The 25,968-nt window shown below is 38.7% G+C and overlaps 2 protein-coding genes across 5 annotated transcripts in view; both read right to left on the bottom strand.

The window, feature by feature from the left end:
- The window catches only part of NADK2 (NAD kinase 2, mitochondrial), a 49,252-nt gene extending 48,542 nt beyond the window's left edge, over window positions 1-710 (bottom strand). The window contains exon 1 of one of the 2 annotated variants that reach the window (XM_045440212.1): window positions 202-710. In XM_045440212.1, coding sequence (XP_045296168.1) covers window positions 202-501 — 300 coding nt within the window. In that variant the 5' untranslated portion in view covers window positions 502-710. The remainder of the gene's footprint in view (window positions 1-201) is intronic. The other variant, XM_045440222.1, reaches the window with a different exon arrangement.
- Window positions 711-7,143: 6,433 nt separating this feature from the next.
- Window positions 7,144-25,968, bottom strand: part of RANBP3L (RAN binding protein 3 like) — a 289,492-nt gene continuing 270,667 nt past the window's right edge. For all 3 annotated transcript variants that reach the window (XM_045440187.1, XM_045440177.1, XM_045440198.1), the window contains 9 exons: window positions 25,579-25,718; window positions 22,101-22,204; window positions 20,621-20,705; window positions 17,289-17,391; window positions 16,803-16,927; window positions 15,302-15,422; window positions 13,716-13,858; window positions 10,480-10,669; window positions 7,144-7,941 (listed from right to left, as the gene is read on the bottom strand). In XM_045440187.1, coding sequence (XP_045296143.1) covers window positions 7,898-7,941; window positions 10,480-10,669; window positions 13,716-13,858; window positions 15,302-15,422; window positions 16,803-16,927; window positions 17,289-17,391; window positions 20,621-20,705; window positions 22,101-22,204; window positions 25,579-25,718 — 1,055 coding nt within the window. In that variant the 3' untranslated portion in view covers window positions 7,144-7,897. The remainder of the gene's footprint in view (window positions 7,942-10,479; window positions 10,670-13,715; window positions 13,859-15,301; window positions 15,423-16,802; window positions 16,928-17,288; window positions 17,392-20,620; window positions 20,706-22,100; window positions 22,205-25,578; window positions 25,719-25,968) is intronic.

The raw sequence follows: 25,968 nt of genomic DNA, 5'->3' as shown, positions 1-25,968 counted from the left end.
CTGCAGTTTCAATGACCCCCCTCCCCCTCAGCATACACAGAGGGCGGGGGTCTACGAGCGAAGCCAGAAGGATGGAGGGCAGCGAGCGGGGAAGGCTGGGCATTTAGGGCGCCGGGGTAGAAGGGTCATCCCGAGAGGTCTCGCCACACCACAAAGCCGGGGTCGAGCCCACACACAACCGCGGGGGCCGCAGGGACCCACCAGCTGCTTCAGATCCTCCTCCGAGAGCTCCGCGTAACGGTACCGCTGCTGCTCGAACTCATACCGGGTGGTTTTGGCCACCACCACCACCCGCGAGGGGCGGAAGCCGCCTTCGGGGCGGCTGCCACAGCCCGCCAGCTCGCGCAGCTGCCCCTGCCCCAGGTGTCGCCGGCCGCCGCCGTCACCGCAGAGCCGCGGCCGCGCGGCGGGGCCTCCCGCGCCCGGCCCCCTCAGCACCGCCGCCCGGCCGCCTGCCACACGCCGACAGCTGCCCAGCAGGAAGCCTCGGTAGCAAGTCATCCTCCGCCCGGCGGGGCTGCAGGCCCGGGCTCCCGCCACCAACAGTGCGCGCGGCCCGCGCAGACCCGGCCTCTAACTCCGCGCCGGGCGGGCAGAGGTTAAGAGCACTACAGTGCGTGGCCCGCGCCGCGAGGGGGACGTGCCCAGACGTTGACGGGGGCGGGGAAAACCCGGCGACTGGGAGGAGGGAGAGCCCGAGCCAGGGAAAGGTGGGCGGGGAAGAGCTAGAGGCCTCAGGGTGGTGGGTTTTGTTTGTTTGTGTATCCGTTTCCATCCACGCCTGCGCAGTGGCTGCTTCGACACCCGGGGGCCGACTCCAGCTCCACCCCCTTCCCTGGGTGGGCACCAAACCCACACGCCCGCCCCCAACTCTGTGAACCAATGAGAGCCCGCTGCGGTTTCGGAGCCTGAGGAGCTGCGGGGGTTGGCTGTGGCCGGAAGAAGGGCTGGGATTCTATTTGGCGATAGAGCTGCCTTAGGAATCCAGCTGGAACCGGTCTGAAGCGGCGCGGGGGACTGCGGGTGGGGTTTCGAGCGCCTGGCGGGAGAGCAGGTGCCTGTAAGCACCTCCTTGCCTGGGCTTCTTTATTGCTCTTGAACAGACCATATAAAACCACTCTTTCATCATGGCACATAAGACTGCATTCTTTATTCCTTCGTTCAACTAAGTCTAGGCGGATGGCCAATATGACCAACACTGGGCTGGGGGGTGTGGGGGGAGGGGGAGGGGCAAGGAAACTGACCAAAGACCATGTGCATAATTTGTGGGGCCTAGTGCTAAATGAAAATGCGAGCTTCTTGTTCAGAAATTATCAAGAATTTCAAGACCGAGAGCGGTAAGCCGGGTGCCCGGCCCATCTAAGCATGGCGCCCGTGGGACTGCACAAGTTACAGCCTCTGCTGGCAACCAAAAAACTATCAGTCCGGAGGGAGACAGGTAGCCATTGAGGAAATTAGAGGATAGCGGGTAGAGGAATCTGGCCAAGTGAAGCATTTCTGGAAGGGGAGAGAACGTTGAAAAGGTAGCTAGGACAAGAGAGAAAGCTTAAGAATGTTAGTAATTTGGACTTTATTCTATAGGCAGTCGTGGCCTTGAAAGCTGAAAGCTTTTAACTGGAAAGATGCGAGTCCTGAAAACAATGTTTGAGGACTGTTGATCTGGCTTGGGACTATTGAGTGGATTGGCAGGCAGGGGTAGGAAGGAGACTTGGCACTGTTGGAATAGTTAGACGTGGCCCTAGGTTGAGTTAGTGGTAATGGACGTGCAAGAAAATGCTCGCATGATAAGGGGAGAGTCAAATGGCAGTCCACATCCTACTGTTACCCTAATGCTCCTCACATGCACTTGCTTTGGCTCCCTCTTTGCTTCTTTAGAGTCCTAGCACTATCAATAACTAGTCTGTGGACTTTGGGAAGGTTGCTAACTCTTTCTGGGCCTCGGATTCCACGTCGGTAAAATGAAGATACTGAACTAGAGTGGCACCAAGGCTCTATCAAGCCCAAATTGATTCTGAATCTGGGCTCTTCCTTTTCAGCTAGCCACCACCACCACCATTTATTCATGGGTTCACTGAATATTTATAGAATCCCTAATGTGTTCCGGGTACTATATTATTAGGAAATATACAATTGAGTCTGATAGATGTCTACTCTTAAAGTATTTTTTAAATGTTTATTTATTTTTGAGAGACAGAAGGAGACAGAGCATGAGTGGGGGGAGGGGAGGGGCAGAGAGAGAGAGGGAGACACAAATCTGAAGCAGGCTCCAGGCTCTGAGCTGTCAGCACAGAACCCAACGTGGGGCTTGAACTCACGAACTGTGAGGTCATGACCTGAGCTGAAGTCGGACATTTAACTGACTGAACCACCCAGCCACTACGCAGTATTTTTTAATGTTATTTTTTTGAGAGAGAAAGCATATGGAAGGGCAGAGGGAGAGTGAGAGTCTCAAGCAGGCTTCACGCTGTCAGTGCAGAGCCCAACATGGGCTCAAACTCACAAATGGTGAAATCATGACCTGAGCCAAAATCCAGAGCCAGACACTTAGTCAACTGAGCCACCCAGGCGCCCCAGATGTCTTTTAGTAGGTCACTGGCCAGGAACGTTGCCTCACAGCAGGTGCTAATAGTGACTTGTAGTGGAAATTTAAGCACATCTCTTAATTTCTATGGGATGTGAGTTACTCATTTATTTATTTATTTTTTTTTAATTTTTTATGTTTATTTTTGAGAGAGACAGAGTGTGAGTCAGGGGAGGGGCAGAGAGAGAGAGGGAGACACAGAATCTGAAACAGGCTCCAGACTCTGAGCTGTCAGCACAGAGCCTGATGCGGGGCTGGAATGCACAAACCGTGAGATCATGACCCTAGCCGAAGTCAGACGCTCAACTGACTGAGCCACCCAGGCACTCCTGTGAGTTACTCATTTATAACTTGAACATCCTCAAGGTCCTTTCTCTTCTCACTATTCCAACACTGTTATAGTAAGGATTTCTAGAGAGGAAACAGCATGAACAAAAGTATGGAGAATGCAATAGCAGTTCTGAATTCCTAGAGAATTTAGAGGGAGGCAAGCAACAATGAAAGGTGAGGCTAGAGAGGCAGATTACTATAAAAGGTGGATGGGGGTGTTTATAGCAGCACTATCAACAATAGCCAAAGTATGGAAAGAGCCCAATGTCCATCGATGAATGAATGGATAAAGAAGATGTGGTATATATATACACAATGGAGTATTACTCGGCAATCAAAAAGAATGAAACCTTGCCATTTGCAACTACGTGGATGGAACTGGAGGGTATTATGCTAAGTGAAATTAGTCAGAGAAAGACAAAAATCATATGACTTCACTCATATGAGGACTTTAAGAGACAAAACAGATGAACACAAAGGAAAGGGAAAAAATAATTAAAACAGGGAGGTGGACAAAACCTCATAATGAGGTGGACAAAACCTCATTATGAAAAGAGACTTATAAATATGGAGAACAGAGGGTTACTGGAGGGGTTGTGGGAGGGGGGATGGGCTAAATGGGTAAGGGGCATTAAGGAATCTACTCCTGAAATCATTGTTGCACTATATGCTAATTAATTTGGATGTAAATTTAAAAAAATAAAAAATAAAACAAGTTTTAAAAAAAAGGCAGATGGGGAAAAGACATGGAAGATGTTATATCCATGCTTAGGAACTTGGCTTTTATCCTGTATATGCTAAGAAGCCACTAAAAGGGGAAAATGACATGCTTAGCTTTGCAAATATTATTTATGAACAGGAATTTTTTAGAAGAAACAAGCAGAGAATAAATATCTGAAATATACTCAACCTTATTAGAAATTAGAAAAATACAAATTAAGGTAATTTCACTGAAATAGTCTTTCATATCCACTAGGTTGGCAGAGATTAAGAAGTTTTGCCAATCTTCTAAATTATTTGAAAGCTATTACATCAAGGCTTTATAAGGCTAAACATTCCCAGTTATTTCAATAACTTCTCCAATGCCACAGTTTCTAAATATCATCTTAGAAGCTTTAAATGTGTTCATGTATTCCAGTTTGTCCACTCCAAGTCTGATGTCAAAAATCATGCAGTACTGTGGGTATGATCTATTCATTGCAAAACAAACAAAAGTGCTTGCATTCATGAATTTAATATGAGTTTCAGTACCCTCAAACTACTAAAATAATCTGTAATGTTACTGAGTTTCAAACTCAAACCCCAGGTCTGGCAGTGCTGGTGTACTTTTCTAGAGTAAGCTTACCCAACCACCTGGTAAACACATCTCAAGAAGTTTACTTGTTTTCAACATTTTATGGGAAAAGTTCTATATCATTGTGATATTCACAATTTGAGGATTTACAAAGTTTAAGATGCATCCTTCCCAATCCCTAGATCCCCCTCCAACTCACTTCATGTACATTCTGACTCTATGAAAGATATACACCCCCGCCCCTTTTCTTTAACGGCATCCACATACTCTAAGACTTGCATAGGTTATTAGTCCCTGGGGTCAAAGGGTTCCTGGCTTTGGCAGTAATGGATGTAAAATAATAGTTTAAAGAGAGAACATTTTGACGGGCCATAAATTAAGCTGAATAACTTGGTAAAGTCTAAAGTCCTGTTGAAAGAGAAGACTGTTAAGTTTATTTTACATATATATATATATGATATATAATTAGATATAATGTTAAATATATATCTAATATATTTGGGAAATATTTAATAAAATTTTAATAAAAGCAGCTTCTATTAAAATCTAAGAAGATGTGTGCTTTGAGATCACCTAATAACTTATGAAAATGATTATCATTGTATGATGATCTCTTCATGTTAAAGAGAGATCAAAGTATGTAGAAAAGCCAAAAAGGAGGTTAGATGAAGAAATAGGACAAACAGAAACTATAAGATGTTTCTACTATTATCCAAAATATTACTAAATATTTGCATAAAGATTGTAAGAAGGAATAGTACAGTGGACAGAAAATGATTTGAAAGTCACAAGCTAAATACCATGTTTCTGCTGTGAGTAACCATGTCGTAATCCAGAAATTTTCACTCTTTCTCTGCCTTCCTGACATTCTAATACTATTTTTGATTCTGTTGCACTGGCATTAATATATAGACAAGTAATTGAAGTAATCTATTTTTTTTTTTTTTTTGGCTTGGTATTTGCAGAGAAGTTCAAGGAAAATCACAGAAGGAAAGAATGAATTCAAATTACATTAAAATGTTTGAGGCATTGAGAAAACATTGCTTGCTCTATCTCCGCCTTAAAGTGAGGGCAAGAATGAACATGTTAGGAGGATAAAGATCTCTGTTCCCTGCTTCACTTTAACAATTTAGTGCAATCACAACGTTCCCCTATTGGCTAAGATCTTATAGGAAAAGAGAACCAGTTCTTTAATGTCTTCTCCAAATGTCTTCCTGTTTATGTTAGCTTCTAAAGAAAATTTTCACTGACTATGTTCTGCATCAGAGGCACTTTTTGGGATTGAAAAAACGCAACCAACTTTAAAATTTGTTTTTCCTTTCTTTTTATTCTTTCATGCTAGAGCTATTCTTTTATTTTTTTAACCTTCTCTCTACCTTTCCTCTATCATTCTGTCACATTAACTTTTTCTTTTCCATTTCCTGAATCATTGCTTAATTTACAAGTAAAGGATGCTGTATTTCTTTCACAGTCACTAGAAAAATGAATGGGCTTCTCTTAGTAGCTCATTTTTTCACTAAGTTATACTCAGTTATAGGGAAGGAACAAAACTCTGAACAATTTATATTGTAACCAAATTATGGTCGAAAAGAGTTAACTCAACTTTCACATGCCAAACTAAAATTTTCAGGCATTAGCTCAGGTTTTAGTATATCTATATGTATCTATATATAATTGCTTTTATTACTGTAAAAGGTATTGTAACAAAATAACGTAACTTTGAAAAATTGTGTATTCACATGTCTACATTCAAATGAATATTGTTCTTCAAAGTAGCGTTTAGTAAAGTTAGACCCATTATTCCAGATAGATGTCGTCATTGTTCAAAAACTTTTCAGAAATCATTTTGGAACTGTAAATCTTATTCCTTAGTTATGGACTGAATGTTTATGTTCTCCCCTTAAATGTCTATGTTGAAGCCCTAACACCCAATGTGATGGAATTTGGAGATGGGGCCTTGGGGGATAATTACAGTTAGACAAGTTTATGAGGGAAGGGCCCTGGTGTAATGGTATTGGTGTATAGGAAGAGACCCTAGAGAGCTTACTGTCTCTCTGCCTGTGTCCCACAAAGAGATCCTGTGAGTAGCCTACAACCAAGAGCAGAGGCCTCAGAATGAAACCTATTTTCTTGGCCCTTTGATCTTCGACTTCTCAGACTCTAGAACTATGAGAAAGAAATGTCTGTTGTTTAAGCAGCACAGTCTGCGGTATTTTGTTATGGCAGACCGAGAAGAGTAAGATGCCTCTAACAAGGGACTATTTAAGAGTGATGATCAAAAGTCATTTTGAAGTCATGGGGTGATCAAACTTGATTAAAAAATGAAGTATGGCTACAAGCACTGAGACTACTTTTTTGTGTGTAACTCATGAAGTATCTCTGAGACAAATCTCAAAAGAGGAGCATCAAAACTCTGTTGCACGATTGTTAAAATTATTACAGTCTACCATTATTATGGTACCATTTGGGGGCGCCTGGGTGGCTCAGTCAGTTGAGCATCAGACTGTTGATTTTGGCTCAGGTCAGGAGCTCCCAGTTCATGAATTTGAGCCCTGCATCGGGCTCTGTGCTGAGAGTGCAGAGCCTGCTTGGGATTCTCTCTTTCCCTCTCTGTGCCCCTTCTCCATTCATGCACTCTCTCTCTCAATTAATTAAAACAAATTTTATTATTAGATAAACAATTTGTTTATTTGTTTTTGAGGGGGAAGGGGATGAGAGAGGGGGCAAAGATTCTGAAGTAGGCTCTGCACTGACAGCAGAGAGGTTGACGTGGAGCTTGAACTCATAAACTATGAGATCACGAGCTGGGATCAAGAGTCAGATGTTTAACCCACTGAGCCACTGAGATGCCCCAATAAATAAACATTTTTTTAAAAAGAAAAGATTTATTTGGCTATATGTATGTATAAAAAAAACAAGCTCTATACAGCTACACCCATAAAATATTAATGACAATTTAATTACATAAAGCAAAGAACGAGTTAACATATTTTACTTTTGTATACTTACTGTTTTGTTACATAGGTAATGTATTTTGTTCATCCCTTCAACAACTATTGGATGCTGACCTGGAATCAACCATATACAAGGTACAATGGATACAGGTCCAAGAACAATACTAAATTTAAAGAAATTCATACCATGAATATATAATCTTATAGTATTAGTAAATCCAAAGGTTAAATGAAAATACTCATTTCCCAGAAAATAAACACGACTTAATCAAATGTTAGCATGCAGTTACAGTGTTTTTGAAGAAATGACTGGAAATCTTTAAAATGTTTGTTTTATGACCAGACAGTGTATGACTGAAAAAATAAATATCTTAGATATTTATCAAATCTAGAAATTTATTTTAACTATGATATCCACCAATGTGATGAATAGTCCAAATTAGTTATCAAACCCTATTCTAAATTACCTCTTCAAAAATGATAAATTTTGAACTTCCTAAGTCCATGCATTTCTTAAATTCTTTCATTTTCTCCACAATAATCAAAATGTAAAACCTTACAATTATTTGACTACATAAGAGAAAAATTTTAATTGCAACAAATTATGTTTTATGAACTTTGCTATAAAAACTCTTCAAGGGATGAATAGGATCTTCTCATTTACTTAAGATGATTTAGGATTTTCAGTAAGGTGATCAATCTTTTTGTAGATGTTGTCACATTTATAGTAGATAGTGCTCATGAACAGGCAACCGACTGTCTGTGGGTCCACCTCGAAGGATCTGTGATATAAATTTAAAATGTTAGAAAATGTTACATTCAGATTAGATTTAATATTGAACACAACTGAACATGAATATGCATGAAGATGCTTACAGGTGATGAAATGCAAAATGTAGAATTTACATTTTATATGTAACATTTGGAAATTTGCTAATTTTAAATTTTAAATTTAAAATTTTTTTAACGTTTATTTTTGAGACAGAGAGAGACAGAGCACGAACAGGGGAGGGTCAGAGAGAGAGGGAGACACAGAATCTGAAACAGGCTCCAGGGTCTGAGCCGTCAGCACAGAGCCTGATCCGGGGCTCGAACTCACAAGCCATGAGATCATGACCTGAGCCAAAGTCAGACGCCTAACCGGCTGAGCCACCCAGGCGCCCTGAAATTTGCTAATTTTAAACATGATATTTCAGATAACTAAACCCTTCCTTAATTCATGGGAAACAAAGTTTAAAAAACTGGACTTTTTATTGCTTTCGTAACAGTTCAGCATTTGTATGCATCACCTCCCGGAGAAAGTACTAAGTGAAAAGGGAAAAATGGCAGAGGAAGAGGGGTTCATATGGTTGACATTTATTTTCCATTATTTCCATTGTTTCTCATTTTGTATGAAGGTAGTTGTATATTACTCTTTCCTAAAATGGAATATAATAAAATATAGACTTCATAAATGTGACTTTTATTGATGAGAGAACTTTGCCATTTAATCCTTATTTCATGTTAACATTTCTAATAGATACCAATTCATTTTCCAATAGACCCTATTTTATTATTGACAACACAAACATTATAAAAGATGATTTTATTTATACATTTCACACATTTTGAAGAATAAGAAACTATTTATTTAATAGTGACAAGAAAAATCATATTCATTTAGTTCTTTGGCTCACTGAGTCAAGCAATCTATAATCCTGATCTGCATATATTTAAAAAAAAATTTTAATGTTTCTTATTGAGAGAGACAGAGTGTGAGTAGGGGAGGGGCAGAGAGAGAGGGAGACAGATTCCGAAGCAGGCTCCAGGTTCTGAGCTGGCAGCACAGAGTCCAACGCAGGACCTGAACTCACAAACCTTGAGATCATGACCTGAGCCAAAGTTGCATGCTTAACCAACTGAGCCACCCAGGTGCCCCCTGGTCTGCATATTTTGTACATTTTGATTACATTTTTTAGTATTAGGCAAAGGAAGATCTTTCCTCAAGTTTTACACATGTGCTTTGATAGATTCTTAAATTATGTGTGATTAAGTTACCTTTAAGATTTAAAATAAATAAAAGTTGGAAAAATGCTTGCTAACACACTATCTTTGTAGGTATGTCGCTCAGTTCTCTGTAGAACAGAATTCAGGCCTAAATGAAACTATTACTGAAAATACTTGGCTCCATTTCTATAACAAAGCAGGACTTATTATTTCCTAGACAATCTTTTTCTCCAAAAATAATCATAAGTTTTTGTTTTAAATCTACTCACCAGGGCAAGCACTGAAACCTAAAAATCTGATAACTACTGGTTCTATTTTAACCTTGCTCAATTCATGAATCCTGACAAAAAAATAGTACTTTTTGGCCTATGCAAAAAAGGTCCTTGAGAATAAAGCAAATTCCAAAAAAAGGAGATAAATAGGAGTTTCAGTGTTTCAAGCCAGCTTTGCCTGGTGGATCCATTGTAATATGTTTATTACATTTATGATGTATTTATAAAGTTCTTCTACTATAGCCAATAATAGGAAAATGAGAACAGGTGAAGAGAAATATGAATAAATAGGTAGTTTCAGTGTATGAATGTAATACTTTGTGGTATTTTTATTAAATTTATGCACAAGTGACACACAGGCATCAAAATGAGGATGACTTTTGGGAAAATCCTGATGGAGGCCACACATAGAAGGCAGTCACTTTCAAATCCACTCCTCTGATCCAAAGAGCTAGGACTCTAATTCCCATCTGCTTTATTTTTTTATAAAAAATTTTTAATTATTTATTTTATTATTTTACAGAGAGAGCGGGGTGGGGGGAGAGAGAGAGAGAGAGAGAGAGAGAGAGAGAGAATCCCAACCAAGCTCCACGCTCAGTGCAGAACCCGACACGTGGCTCCATCCCATGACCCTGGGATCATGACCTCAGACAAAATTGAGAGCCGGATGCCCAATTGACTGAGCCACCCAAACGCCCCCTCATCCACTTTAAAATACCAGTTCCGTTAAAAACAACAACAACAACAACAACAAAACAATTTCATATATTAGGATTGTGTGGAAGATTTCTTTCTTAATTTTTTTTTTTTAAACGTTTATTTATTTTTGGGACAGAGAGAGACAGAGCATGAACGGGGGAGGGGCAGAGAGAGAGGGAGACACAGAATCGGAAACAGGCTCCAGGCTCTGAGCCATCAGCCCAGAGCCTGACGCGGGGCTCGAACTCACGGACCGCGAGATCGTGACCTGGCTGAAGTCGGACGCTTAACCGACTGCGCCACCCAGGCGCCCCGAAGATTTCTTTCTTATACCTCCGACCTAACAAAAGAAAAATTATTTACCTGATCTATTCTTAGTTGCTTTGATGAAATCATCCTCATCCTCATCACAGCTTTCACAGTTTAATTGTTGGAGGATTGTATCTGACTGGCTTTCCGCTTGGTTTACATCTTCCTGTTTACCAAAGCTTCGAAGTGCAACGAGCCGATGATGTATTGCCGCGTACAGATACCCTGTATCTTTGGCACTGGCCTGCATGAGGAAAATTAAGTTGTTAAGAATATAAATAACTGAATAATAGCCACGTTTTAGAGATTTTTAATCTTTCACTCTTAGGAAGGAATTATATGGCAGAAATCTAGGATATAAATAACCCTAGAAGTTAAAGGGTAAAAAGCCATACATCCTGAACCAAACAAATTAAATCCAAAAGTGAATAATTTTATAACAGGTCCCTATTTGTGCGTTTTAAACTAAGAAATGAAATTTTTGATGTAAAATTTCTACTTGAATTCAAGACTATCCCTCCTCCGCTATTTTACTATTTTTCTATTTTTTTACTATTTTTCTATTTCTAATAGAAAATTAGAGGGTTCAGTGAATAACAGACCTCCACTTCCTTTACATCACTTTGTTTAGACATCCCAACAAGCCTCACAGCTCTGTGGAAAAGCAGAGCTCATTAAAGCAGTCTAATGTTGCATCATAGAAGTCAATGCGCTGTCCATTGTGCCACAGAGCCATCCTTATGATATTGTATCATAAACACGTCATAAGTCTTTGCTTTCAGTACTTTTCTATGCTATTTTTAATAGTTGCTGTTAATATAAAAAATGGTGGTAACAATCACATTTGTATAACATTTACGGTTACTACGTTCTTTTTTTATTCAACACTTACAACAAAACTATGAGTTAGTCATTTATTCCATTTATATTAGCAAAAGCACTTAGCACAAGTATTCAATCTATACTTACTTCCCACGTCCCTTTACAGATGAGGAGATATGGCTCAGAAAGGTACAATGATTTGCCTGCATTTACATAGCTAGTCAGCAAATCTGCTGGGCTCAAATCCCAGACCTTTGTCATCAGAGTCAGTGCTCTTTTAAGGTAACGTGGCAGTGGTTTACATTTTTGTATCTTTTCACAGTATCAAAGAGAAGGTAGGTAAATTATTCTCTTTGCTAACCCTCCAGAAAGCTATCAAACTTTTCAAAGCAAGAACAAACTACATGCCAACTGTTTGGGAGAAGGGTCTTCAATTATATTTTTTTCATTTGCATGTTCTTAAGTTCCTTTAATTACTTTGGGGCAAAAAATAACTATAAATTAAATAAAGTATTTTTGTTTCTCATATTGTGCTAAATAATCTATAGAGGGTGTTGAGTAAATAAATGTTGACTCTTGACTGATTTAATTTTTTACATTATGTGCAAAGATGTCATTTTTCTTTAGTACGTTAATAAATATTGAAAGTATTTAAAATATAAATGCTACTCTGCCACCTTCACTTTCTAATATTAAAATTTAAATATGCCTTTCATTAGTCAATATATTGCCTTTGGCTAAATTCATTTAGATATATTCATTCAAGAAATTCAGAACAAGAAGTTAAAAATAAAATCACAATGACATATTTTTCGGATAACAAATTCTCAATGCTTAAAAAAATTATAATTCCCAGGAAGTACCATAAGAAAATGCTGGCAAGAATGAAAACTGGTTCAGTCTTTCTGAAGAGAAATTTGTCAAGACAAGTCAAGCCTTTTCCCAAGAAAATTAACACGTGTACAAAGAGAATTCCTCACATCTTTCTTGTGGAATTTATAATAGTGAAAGACAGCAAATTACATAAGTATTTAACAAAGCAAGATTAATGGAATAAATTATGGTGCAGAATAGAATTCTTTTCACCTTTAATGACTATTTAATGACATGAAAACACTCATTTTCATTGATGAGTGAAAAGGTTACACATGTGTACTTCATAATCAAGTATTAGCAATCGAATCTACCCAACCATTTTATAAAGTGTATCATTATAATCTTTATTGGGCAGATGAGTAAAATCAAGTTAAGGAATCTATATAACCTGCCTGAAGATCATACAGTTGGCACATTATATACATATGTACACACACACGTATGCTGAAATGACAAAAATGTTAATAGTGACCATCTCTGGGAATGGAATTTGGGGTGCTTTTTATTTGCATTTAGCAAACTAAATTTGGTTTATTTAGCAAATATCCTACAGTTTACAAGGTCAGTGCGGGTCAGACATTGAGCAGCAGAATCTCATCATAACTAATAGTCTCAATCTCAGTGACAGTGGCAGCGGGCTGCTTTACTCACTCAAAACCAGGAGATCCAGCCTGGCGGGATATCAGGTATTGTCTGTCTCCCTAAATGGTAAACAGGGTTTGGGCATTATCTTACCCTAACATCTTAATACTCAGTATCACTTATACCTAACAGTGTACTTATTGGTAGTTAATAAAACTTTTGGTTTTTCATCACTGGGCACTTGCCAACTTTTTTTCCATTACTGTATGGAAGTTTATTTACTTGCATTGTTACTTTCCGCCTGAGTCACGTAAGTACCCAGTCTTCTCTAGTCTTCTGGGTCTCAGCTCATGTGGGAAACCTAGCCTTTTTTTCTAGCCTGATCCCTGCCAGCTCTCTCTCTCTTGTGCCTGGATTTTGTATTTGAGGTCAAGCATTCCTGCTGCCAGGAAGAGCTAAAGCTGTGCTCCCATCCTGTTACCTTGGCGACTGACACATGTCCAGAATTGGAATTTGCTGTTGGACTGGTTGTTTTAACTTACTAGCCCTGTGTTTTTCCATTTCTCAGGGGGTCCTTTCCAGTGATCTCAAAGCCTTCTCAGTTTCAGCATTCAGTGTAAGCACTGGGCTATGTATTCCACTGGACTCCTAGGAGCCAATCTTGACAACGGTCCCTTTGGTAACTTTGTAAGATTGTTGACATAATTTCAATGGAAAAAAAAAATGTGAAGGTTTGAAGCATATATCAATACAAATGTCTTGGGACACATGCCAATTGGTTACTACAGATTTTGGTGTTAATCTGTAAATTTCATTTAAAATTTAGGTCTCATGTTAAACTGTAAACAACCAAAATAAATGGCTGGTTTTTTTTTTTTGTTTGTTTGTTTGTTTGTTTTGGTTTTTGGCCAATGGTGCAAGTTATTATAATACAGTGAAAAAAAATTAGCAATTGCAGAGATCTATAAATATAGTAGGATAATCCTCTATCACTGAAATTTGTTACTTACCTGAATTAAAAACACTTTGATGTTATAGTCTTCTAAATCAGTAGCTGTTATTCGTAAATTTTTGTGGTTCGCTCTTTGAATCTCCATTTGAGCCCAGAGTTTGCTATTGAGAATCAGCCTCAGGCTGCCTTGATTGCGCATAACTAAAACAGGAAGGTGAATATATAAGACTACAGAATAGTTGATTCCTTAACCTTCCCCGGGGAACTTGCCATTTTTGAAAGTGAAGTAAATCCTCTAGTTGTTTTTCAGACTGTATTTTCACTATTAAATTGTAATTTGGCTTGATTATAAGTTGGTTTTCAAATTGGCTTTACTAGGTTGGAAGACCGTTTTTAGCTTAAAAGCTGGAATTGTTTTTTTACTATAATAAACAATGATTACAATTTTAGAATTCCTTTGAGGACTTAGTGGTCTGAAGAATATTTATCCAAAATGGAGAAAACAGAAGCAAAACCTTAAGCCTTCAAAAAATGGAATTAGCTAAATAAATGATGACATGGCTATTCAAGATAATATTACAAACCCATTAAGAATATTAAAGAAAGATCATTACTGATGTAGAAAGGTGGTCATGGTATATACTATGTAAAAAGTAAAATCAGGTTACACAACAGTGTAAATACCATGCATTGTAAATTTTGGCAGGCAGTGGCCAGAGTGGCATTGAACAAGAGTAGAAAACAACTAGCACCTGCCTTGGGAATAATACTTTGTTGTGTTATTTAGAAACCTGTTTGCCAGTTATAGAACTGAAAACACGGTTCCTATTCTCTCAGTGTGAATTCTATTCCTTACTGGTTTCTTGAGCTTGATATCTGAAACTCAATAAAAATCCATATACATGGATCCCACTTCTTCCAGTGGTTCCTTCCACAGCTCTGATTGCCCAATGTTGGCCAGTAAACCTACACATGCCGCCCAGATCTCTGCCTATGCTCACTTTCGGTTTGGGCCTCTGAACAATGCCCAGTGTGTCTTTTCAGATGCCAAAAACTTTGAGAGCCTCTCAGTCTGACTGACTCCAGATTCCTACCATCACTACGGATGTCAGTAAACACACACAGGATTCAATAACCACACACCTTAATTTCCTTGGAAACTGACTTCATCTCGCCCCACACAACATGCTTAGAATGCCAAGAATGAAATATAGGGCAAATGTCCTTTTTAGGAAAAACCATTTTCCCTTCAAAAATATCATCATATTGCTTTCAATATTACCGAGATTACTATTTAGGGGTGTGCTGGGCTGTGTCATAGGTGCATTATCTCACTGAATTCTCACAATTGCTCAATAAGTCATGGAGTACTACTATCCCCATTTTAAGCTGATGTAACTAGGCTGTGGGGAGATTAACTTGCCCAAGGTCACCAATTAGTCAGTGATAGAGGCAGAACCGAACCTGTGTAGTTTGACATCAGAGCCTGCTCTAAACAGGAAGATCCTACAGCACATTAGAAACAATATTGTTTTCAACAGTGATTTGTTGACTATTTTATAACACATCTCCAGAAAATGATGTGTGCCTATTGGAAATTTTACCCTGAGAAATGGCAGGTTGCTTTACAAAATGATTCCTTACTTAGTCTCGACTGGAATGTTCCACAGTCACTGCTTGCTGTGTCATTCAGCCTCAAAGCTCCTCTGCCCCTTTCAGTCCAGGACTGTGTTGTTTTGTTGAATATAAAAAGCTTGCAGTTGATCTAAAGGACAATTTTTTGAAATGTCAAATATATAAAAATTTATTTTAAAATGATTTCTTTCTATGCTACAACACTTTTATTTGCCTGATTTTTACCAGAATAACCTTGGTTAATGATTTGTAAACCACCTTAAAAAATTTATTTAACTTTTAAAACATACAATTTTTGAATAGTTCAAATATCAAAAAGCAAAAAGATGTACAAAATGAAAAGTCCTTCCCAACCTTTGTTCTTCGTCTGTCGATTTCTACCCCCTGTGATCAGGTGATCGCTATTGCTAATATTTTGTTTATCCTTCCAGAGATATTTGTGTTTATATACATGCCAATGCCCATGTCCCCTATTTTTTCTATAAACAGTAGAATATCATACATACTTTCTGCATCTTGCTTTTCCACTTAACAAATATATTTATATGTCCCACGTTTTAAATGAAATTTAATGTTATTCAAGTTAAGTAACTTTATTTGTAAGTAAAGGAATAGTGCAAGTATTTGTATGCCTAAAATTTTTCAAAGAATGCAGCATCAGAAGTAGGATGTGGTACCACGTAGCACCATACTATAATTTAATGCTTGCCAGCATTAAATATTACTGTGGTAAAGAATCCCACATGACTTGTTAAAAATATAGCATTCCAGGGCCTCACTGCTAGCAGTTACTTCAATGAATTGTGATTAAACCCGATCTGAGAATTATGCTTTGAAGCACACTTGTATATTAAATGTATCAGTAAACCATGGGAGAAGAGAAGGGAAATGGAGAGATTTGGGGGTAAAAACAGATGGATAAAAAGAAAGGGAAATCTGTTCCTTGTTGGGAAATGACCTTATTTCATGTGCCTACGCTGATGGCTACGTCACTCAACATTCAAATCCTATGCATGATACTATATACTACGTGTGTGAAATTCTTGCTTTATATGAAATTCAAAACTTATTTAAAAGAACTTTTCAAAGGAAACCAGAATTTTTTTATCTTGAACTGAAATCTATTCATCTTATCATTTAAAAATGTCCAGTGTAAGTAGAACTTTTAAATCACACAATAAGAGCACTGATTATAAACACAGGCATGTAAAGTATAAAATGTAGGTCTGAAGTTCTTTTAAGACAGGGTCCCTGACTGTCTTCTTTCTAAGAAACTAATGTGAATGGTTGTAAACCCAGTAACACATTTTCCTGAAAATTACCCATACAAAAATAAGAATACAACAAAATATTGGCTTAATCTTTGGAAGTGTCTAGCATGTTTAGTTAAGCAGCTCAGTCTTCATGAAAACTATACTTCTGCCTTTATTTTTAAAGGTGCTTCTGCTGATAGAAACTTGGTTTCGTGTATGTAAGTGCTCTCAGAAAGAGCAATGTGTGATATACAGACCTTCAACACATTATGTTCAGCTTCCTCCCCTGTTACAACATCAATTTTCTGCAGCAAGCATTTGGGTGATGGCTTAGAAGAGAAAGCAGCAGCTGATTCGATTAGGGATATATTTTTAATAGAGTCTGTTTGTAAGAAAAAATGGGAAAAGACACGTAAAGACTCAATTTTCTCTACTGTAAAAGTTCCTTGTTGTCCCCATTAATATACATGTCTCCTTAGCTTTTTATAATAATGAGTGTTACCAAAAATATGAAACTACTTGAGTTTAGATAAATCTCTTTAATGATTCCTCATATCCTTAAGTAAAAAAAATTTTAATGCTTATGTATCATACAACAATATTTTCTATGCTTTAGTCTTCGCCAAAAAGTTTTAAAGTGTTGCATTACTGTTTTTGTATTTTATAGCTATTGAACAGATGACATGGAAACACAGGAAATATAATAGTTGAATCAAATTTTTTACAAATCAAATAATTCTTACTTGAATTTAGAGAGTTGACAGGAAATTCTAGTATGGATTTGAATGGTTGTTCCTTGGTGTATGAATCATTTTCAGGTTGAGATTGGGTGAGATGTTGAATATCCTAGGTGAAGGAAAACGATGTATTACTTAATTGTATCCCCATATATCTGCAGTAAGCCAAAAGATACCTTTGTTCCACTTCAACAGGGCAAATGAACTCAACTGCTCTGTTTTTGTTTTGGACTGTGTGCTGAATGGGGAAATTCTTCCTATCGTCAGAGGACCCTGGTTCTCATCCTCAGGAAGCATAATCTAGTTACCACCAGCTTATTTCAGGTGGGATCTAGTTCCAGGGACAAAGGGAGAAGGTTTAGAGACCAAGAAGGAGGTAGCAGCTGTTCCATGCTCCCACCAGACTAACCTGATGCCTACAAGGAGACGTAACTATCATTTCTTTTCTTTTTGTTTTAATGTTTACTTACTTATTTTTGAGAGACAGAGAGAGAGAAAGAGCAAGGGAGGGGCAGAGAGAGGGGTGGGGCAGAGGATCTGAACAAGGCTCTGTGCTGACAGCAGAGAGCTCGGTGTGGGGCTCGAACTCATGAACCATGAGATCATGACTTGAGTCAAAGTCGAACGCTTAACCAGCTGAGCCACCCAGGTGTCCCTTATTTCTGTTTCAAGGTATTTCAGTATTCCCAGCACTTCACTTTATACCCACTTCATATGAATGAATTAATAAATAAATAAAGTTGTCCAAAGAACACACTAGCTGTCTCAGAGCTCATCTTTACAGAAAGAATTGTAATTTTTCTCCCAAGACAATTTATTTTTTTTTTAAGGATATTCTTTTTTAAAATGATTTATCTTTAAGAGAGAGAGAGCATGAGCAGGGGAGGGGCAGAGAGAGAGGGAGACAGAGGATCCGAAGTAGGCTCTACACTGAGAGCAGAGAGCCCAATATGGGGCTCAAACTCACCAACTGTGAGATCATGACCTAGCCAAAGTTGGATGCTCAACCGACTGAGCCACCCAGGGGCCCCTTTCCCAAGACAATTTCTGCCAACAATTGCTTTTAAGGCTGCACACATGGGGCTTTGTGCATGTGCTATAATCAAGGCCTGTGAAAAAAAACTGAGTCAGCCATGCCATTTCTGATACTGGAGAGCCCCCTGGAGAACAGGGAGAATTGGAACAGTACTTCAGAATTTAGGTTTCTATCTTTTCCTTTATGAACTCAAAATTCTTCCACATTATTTAACTGGACATTAAGATATTCTGTTAAAATCGGTAGAGTTGGGTGTGATTTTTTTTTAAAATTTTTTAATGTTTATTTTTAAGAGAGAGAGAGAGAGAGAGAGAGAGAGAGAGACAGAGGTGAGCGGGAGAGGGGCAGAGAGAGAGGGAGACACAGAATCCAAAGCAGGCTCCAGGCTCTGAGTTGTCAGCACAGAGCCTGATGTGGGGCTCTAACTCAGACACTGCGAGATCATGACCTGAGCCGAGGCCAGATGCTTAACCGACTGAGCCACCCAGGCACCCAAGACGGGTGTGATTATTTCCATTTGAAGAAAATAAACACTAAGGCTCAGAAAGTTTAATGACCCCCTTGAAAAGCACATGGTCAGCAAACAAATCAGGAAGGCATTCTGACCACCAAATCACAAGGCCACAGGATTACAGGATTAACTAGAGGACAAATACAAGTGATCTCGATAGCTCCTGCTGTCCTCAGATGTTATCAACTTAAAGAGACAGGAAGTACAGTTTCCTTCACAAGCCAGATTTAAAGTGCCCATAGGAAATATATGCAAGTACCTCCCTAAACCAAATTTACAATCCCAACTGTAGTTCATTTGTTCAGGGATCTCTCTGTCTCCCCTTAGATTATAAACACCTTTAGAGCACAGTGGCTCCCTTAGCTTTGTATAACCACTTACCCAGATGTTTTTCAATCCTGGTTGTACATTCAAGTCACCTAACACCTACCCTCACCCACAGAGACTCTGATCTAATGTGTTTGTGGAGATGCCCTAAGAAATCCTTTAGTGGCTCACCAGATGATTGTTAACACGCAGCCAAAGCTGAGACCAATGCCAATGCTTTAGATGTCATGAGAACACAAAACATGTTTGTTGAATTGAATTGAATGTTAAAGTTGATCCTGTGAGGTTTGGGAAATGTTTTATTTGTGTCTGTGACATCTTATAGAAGCTGTGACTAATCTAGTGCCAAATTTGGGAATAAATGGTTTGGAAGAAATGTGCCTAAATGTATTGCCCAGGACTTCCCTCTAGAAGTTGGTCCATTCTGGTTCAGATCCAAAGAGGTGAGTCAATAGCTCTAGAACTGTGGAGTTGACTTTCATCTTGAGAGTGAAGGATGGTGCCTCTGAGCTGAAAAGCTACGATACTACTCTTGGGATTGGGGTTCGGCCTGAGGCAGGTATGGCATAAACAAGGTCTTCAAAGTGATTGATTTGTGAAAGCCCTAAGAAACTTAGAATAGACTGACCTCATGACTTGGTCCTTTTGTTATTCTGAGCCTTTACACAGGTTTTAAAACCTTTGTAGCCTCCTCTGGATCCTCCATAGGACTAGTAGCCACAAGATAAACTGGTCACCTTGGCCTATGTCAACCAAGACCCTGGTCTGGGTGAAAGCAGCATGAAGGTGTGATGGACCAGGTGCACAGCCTGCACTTTGCTGTCTACTTCCCTGCTGTGCTTTACAAACATGCTCTGTGGAGGATGGGGCAGCAATGGCCTCTTGGAGGAGGATGCTCGATATTAGATAAGGATGATAGTAATACTAGTTAGGCGTTTCCACTTGACAAGGATGTTTCCCTAGGCAAGTTAAAGTCTTATTATTTTCCTCTTAAAGCTAGCAAAAAAAAAAAAAGTTATAATGATGTTTTTCACCATAAAAGCTCTAAGGGGAGGGTTGTAGTTAATAAGAAAAAATAAGTAAATAGCTTTAAATGCACTGTGTTATGAAAAAGGCTATCAAAAACCTACATTAAAGTATCTTTACCAGTTGAGCTAGTCTATTGCAGATGATTCTGGGATTTCCATGCATACCTTCAGTTTAACACACGTGAAAGAACTATTTAATATTTCTCATCGGTCATAATGTTATAATTATACAATCCCCTTCCTCTGCGGGTTCCTGTCTATTATTCTAACAACTAGAACTTGCTCCCCAGGAGAACATTTCCATTAAAGAAAGAAAATGTGCCTTTGAACTCAGGAGTTAAAGTATGATCCAATTTAACATTGTTTTAATTAATTTGCCTCCAGAAACTTGAAGTGACAGCTTTTTATATAATAGACACCTTTGCCAAATTCTTACCAAAACTCTTTCTACCATGTTTTCTCCAAACACGAAATCAGAACTGCAGCTTTTAAAAGAATACTTCTCTTCATTTGGTTGACATCTAAGGAAAAGAAATAAGCATTTGCTATTTAAAATATATGGATAAAGCCATGTTAAACCTTAGCACATGAAATAGTCAAATGGTTTAGTAGATTTATGTAAAGCATAAAAACATCTGTTAACTCTTACTCATCTGCAGATATTGAGAAATGAAGGGAAAACTGAGATAGGTACTTCCAGGGATAATATTTAAAATATTTCACAGCTGTGACAGTGCTAGTTGAAACCAGTCCAAACACGTGTCATGCCCATCACTCTTCAGGCCGTGTGATCAACCAGGGGCTGCCCAGCCCTTATCTTCTTGCTTTTCCAGCACAGCCACTGTCAGTCTCTAATTTCTACTCTCCTCCTCCGCAAGTGGCCAATGCTCTTAGCCACCAGAGACCTCCAGAGCAAAGGCATGACCAATGCATCTTGTCAGTGATACTTGAATGTGCATTTGTCTAATTTGGGTTTTTCGTCCTGGAACTTTTTTTTTTTTTTTTAATGTTAAAAGTGTCCTGCATGATGAGAAACTCAGACATACAGCTGTCTATCTGTAGGCCGATGTACTCCGGGGTCCACATTGCATCCCTAGTATGCGCTGTAGGTGAGCTCTGTGGGACCCACACGGGCCCTAACCATGTGAGTCTGTTTATGTCCATGGCTTGTCTTAATCTCCTCTCAACTCAAACCTGCCTTCATGCTTGATGATACCAAGAAATACTTACTTTCATTGTGCACATTTATACTGCTTTCTTTTGTTGTCCATCCAATGTATGTCAATAAATAATGAATAATAATTTAATATTCAAAGTAATTTTAAAAAGAGGAACATCAGAGAAAAGGTAGAAAAGGCTAAGCTAGCAGTCAGATAATTAATTCCCAACTAAATAAAAATTTAGCTACACAGTTTTGAAATATTCTCACCCAAGTCAATGAAAAAGTGGAAATAATCCAATATTAATAGGATAATCTTTATATATTAGAGATATTGGGAAAAGCATTTTATTTTTAATTTTATTTTATTTAATCCAAGTTAGTTAACATATGGCGTAATAATGATCTCTGAGTAGAATTTAATGGTTCATCACTTACATATAACACCCAGGGCTCATCCCAACAAGTGCCCTCCTTAATGCCCATCACCTATTTAGCCCATCCCCCCCACCGACCTCCCCTCCAGCAACCCTCAGTTTGTTCTCTGTATTTAAGAGTCTCTTATGGTTTGTCTCCCTCTCTCTTTTTATCTTATTTGAAAAGCATTTTAAACTTGTGTTCTTTATAAAATCTCAAACAGAAATCTTGACAATTTTTCTGCGCAGTATCAGAAAGTTATTTTTCCACAAATGATTATAATGGTAAAAGAAAGCAAGAATAAAAGGATATCCTCTCTGTGTCCTCAGCGTTAACTTACCCTACTGATGTAGCACCTAAACAATTCTGTTTCGTAGTCAGCAGGACTGAAATTCTGGTGCTGGGTAATTTTTCACCTAGCAAACAGGAGCTCCCCTCAGAAATCTGAAAGACAATCCATCAGAAAGTTCCTTTAAGTTGCCTTAAAAGGAGCATCAGACAAGGAAACAATAGTTACAGTTAAATGTATTGAAAGTTTACTGTGTTCAAGTACTACTCTAAGCATTTTTTTCTTTTTTTTTTCTTTTTTTTTTAAGGTTTATTTATTTTTGAGACAGAGAGAGACAGAGCATGAACGGGGGAGGGTCAGAGAGAGAGGGAGACACAGAATCCGAAGCAGGCTCCAGGCTCTGAGCTGTCAGCACAGAGCCCGACGTGGGGCTCAAACTCACGGACTGTGAGATCATGACCTGAGCCGAGGTCGGACGCTTAACCTACTGAGCCACCCAGGCGCCCCAACTCTAAGCATTTTATGTACATTATCTCATTTACTCCTCACAACATCTCTCTATAGGTTGTATGTCTATTATCCACATTTTACAGTTTACAGATGAGTAAACTGACCTAATGAGTTTAAATAACGTGGCTAGGCTTGGGCAACCAGGAATGGGGTTGACCTTAGAGCCAGGGTCTGTCTGACACCAGAGACTGTATACTTAGCCATCATATTCAGAAATCCCACCTCCTTTTGTTACTTTTATCTTTTTAGCCACATGGAGTTAATTCTCATTTCTAATTTAGCAGATATATCCTTCAGGACTGTTTAACCCCCCAAAACACCCTAAGAGCTTTACCAGCACAGCCACCAGACGTTGGAGGGAATCCCGTTCATCTCTTCATCTAGAAATTTTTGACTGGTAACTTAATCAACTAGTTTGTCTGATGTATATACATATGCACATTACCTGACTAATGTATAGATGAAGGTGCGAGCAATTTTTTTTATTAAATGTTTATTTTTGAAAGAGAGAGAGCGTGCCAGTGAGCCTGCCAGTGGGGGAGGAGCAGAGAGAAAGGGAGATGGAAGGTCTGAAGCAGGCTCTGCACTGAGAGCAGGAGAGCCCGATATGGGGCTCAAACTCAGCAACCATGACATCATGATCTGAGTCAAAGTCAGAGGCTTAACTGACTGAGCCACCCAGGTGCCCCCAGGTATGAACAATTTTAGAACCAGAAGGAGCCCTATAAATTATCTGATAGAGTGTGCCCAATGTTTTCTACACCTCACCCTTCCCCCAGCAGGGATTTGCAAAGATGTTGCAAGGAGTTCATATCTTTAAAGGTAGATAGGGTCTGTTTCCACTTCAATTTCATATCAATAAAAATAATTTTGAGCATTTTTCCCTTTATAACAGAATTTGAGAGCTGAGAAATATGTATGAAGAGAATACATGCTGTTGGTAAGCAAAGATCAAAGTGCATGCCTCGTGACTCGAGTCACTCAAATGACTTATCTCTCAGCCAAAATGTACTTTTATTCTTATGTACTTAAAATATACTCATATGTAAAACAGTACATATGCTATATTATATGTGTAGTGCACAAGTGACCATTGATTAATGACAGAATGAATAAAAATTGCTCTGATTTTATACACAAGTTAATAAGAAACATGAAAATAATAGTTCTATGAAATCCACCGAGAGATAATTTTCACTAGATCTATAAATTACATTTTGTCAGAATTCTTACATTGCATCATTATGCTTAATACATTTATTCAAGAAGAAATGCTTGCAAACAATAGCCTGCAAATTTCTCTTATTCTTTATCATTTAGGAAGAAAATACAAGAAAAATATTAATAAACTTTATTTTTAAAATATATAGTGCAAAAAAATAAAAATAAAAAAATAAAATACATAATGCAAAATTTCAATAAGCCATGCCAAATAAGAAATATTGATTTATAACATGTAACAAAAATTTTAATCTATAATTTATAGTATAATATACTGTTCCAAAATCATATGCAATGTAATAACATTTAGAAATTAGTCAACATATCATACCTTTTTTACATACTTTAACACAAATTAAACAACATGCATCATTTCTTAAATGGATAAAAGTAAGAATTTATGTAATATGGTAATGATTATTAGATTATCTTTCAATGAAAACTTTTAACAATCTACTGATTTGAAAGTTTTTTGAGAGAGAGGGTGCAAGTAAACGAGGGGCAAGAGAGAGAGAGAGAATCCCACGAGGGGCAGAGAGAGAGGGAAGGACAGAGGGAGAGAGAAGCAGAACTCTCCCAAGTGGGGCTCATGTTTTTACCCAAAGCAGGGCACGAGCTTACAAACCGTGAGATCATGACCTGAGCCGAAGTCAGAAGGTTAACCGACTGAGCCACCCAGGCACCCTGGTTTGAAATTTAAAACATGGTTTACTTAAAACTCATACCATATACCATGCAGAAATGATTAAATGATTTTTAAAATTCAAAATTGGTCTCATGAAGTCATATCTTACAAAAAAAGGATTTGAAATTATAAAAATATTGTCAAGTGCTGACCAAGTTCAACTCTCTCACTTCACTGATAGAGAAGATTGGGTGCTTTGTCCAAGAATGTAAACATAGTTAGTGGCAGAGGTAGGATTACTACCCATCTGATGTTTTTTTCTTTGCATTGATGAAATGGCTGGTATTATCAGCTTCCATGTGTCACTCTCTTTATGTTCAGTATGGAAAACAAAACAAAACAAAACAAAACAAAACAAAACAAGTGACCAACCCTCAACAGTTTAGCTGGAGATGAATGAAGGATGGCATTACTCTCAAATTCCAACCTACTGATTTTGGTACCATTCCTCTCAACTATTGGCTTCTGGAAGACACAGCAACAGAATATCCCCAAACCCATATCTGCATGGCTTGAGCAAAATGACAATCTCCCTAGAAAGGCCCACACTGAGGAATTCAGTCAGCCACAACAACTGGAAGAGAGACTTCTTCTCTGTCTTCAGAAGCTTCCCCAGCCCTCCCAACTCCCTACCCTGTGGGGGTAGTTCCCTGCTCCCATTATCCATGAAGGTGGGTCTGGATGGATACCTGGTGTGACCTCAACTGGCAAAGCCACACTAGGATGTCAACCAGCTGGAGATGCTGGAAGCCCATGTTCCTTTTTTGACTTCTGACTCCTGGAGCTGGCCACCTCATTGCTCCCCCTATTCTCATGTGGGATCAGTGCACTGGAATAAGACCCCAGAAGTTTCTACCCCAAGGGACTCAGTTTTTCAGCTTAGGGGAGACCACAAAACTAGTTCCTAGAAACTACTCTCCAGTTTAAGAGGACAAGTTGAATAAGGTTACTGAGGGCTTTTTGCTATAGTCTGGGGTGTTTCTCCAGCCTGGCAGTGACCTCAGCAACAGAACAAAAGTCAGGCAGCCCCTAACTTTGGATGTAGGGCCCACAGCAATCTACTAAATGAAAGACGGAGAATTTGTGTCAGTCCTGCCATTGGAGGTTCCTTACCTTATTTTTTGTTTTGTCTTTAATCTTGCAGGATTCCAAGGTATCGTGTCCAAATGTTTTTCTTGCTTTTTCACACCTTTGAACTTGAGGTGGTTGCAAAATAGCAGGTCTTAGAACATGTTCGGAATGTTTCACGGGATCTTAAAAGAACAGGATTCAAGAGTCAATATATCTTTAGGGAAATACTTCTTCCTCCATATTTTGACCAATGTAACGCTTATTTTCTAAAGTCATCATTAAATGAGGGGTTAATGTTAACTAACCAAAGTCAAAATAGCCAATGAATTGGTTAGTGCTTACTTTTGGCCTAGATTTTACCCAATAACCAGTCATTTTGACCATGGGACTTGGCTTACCAAATATATTTTTTCATGTTTTGTCACTGGGTCC

Source organism: Leopardus geoffroyi, chromosome A1 (assembly GCF_018350155.1).
Source record: "Leopardus geoffroyi isolate Oge1 chromosome A1, O.geoffroyi_Oge1_pat1.0, whole genome shotgun sequence".
Lineage (NCBI taxonomy): Eukaryota > Metazoa > Chordata > Mammalia > Carnivora > Felidae > Leopardus > Leopardus geoffroyi.
Note: the sequence above shows the minus strand (reverse complement) of the source record. Positions and strands in the feature narration are given on the sequence as shown.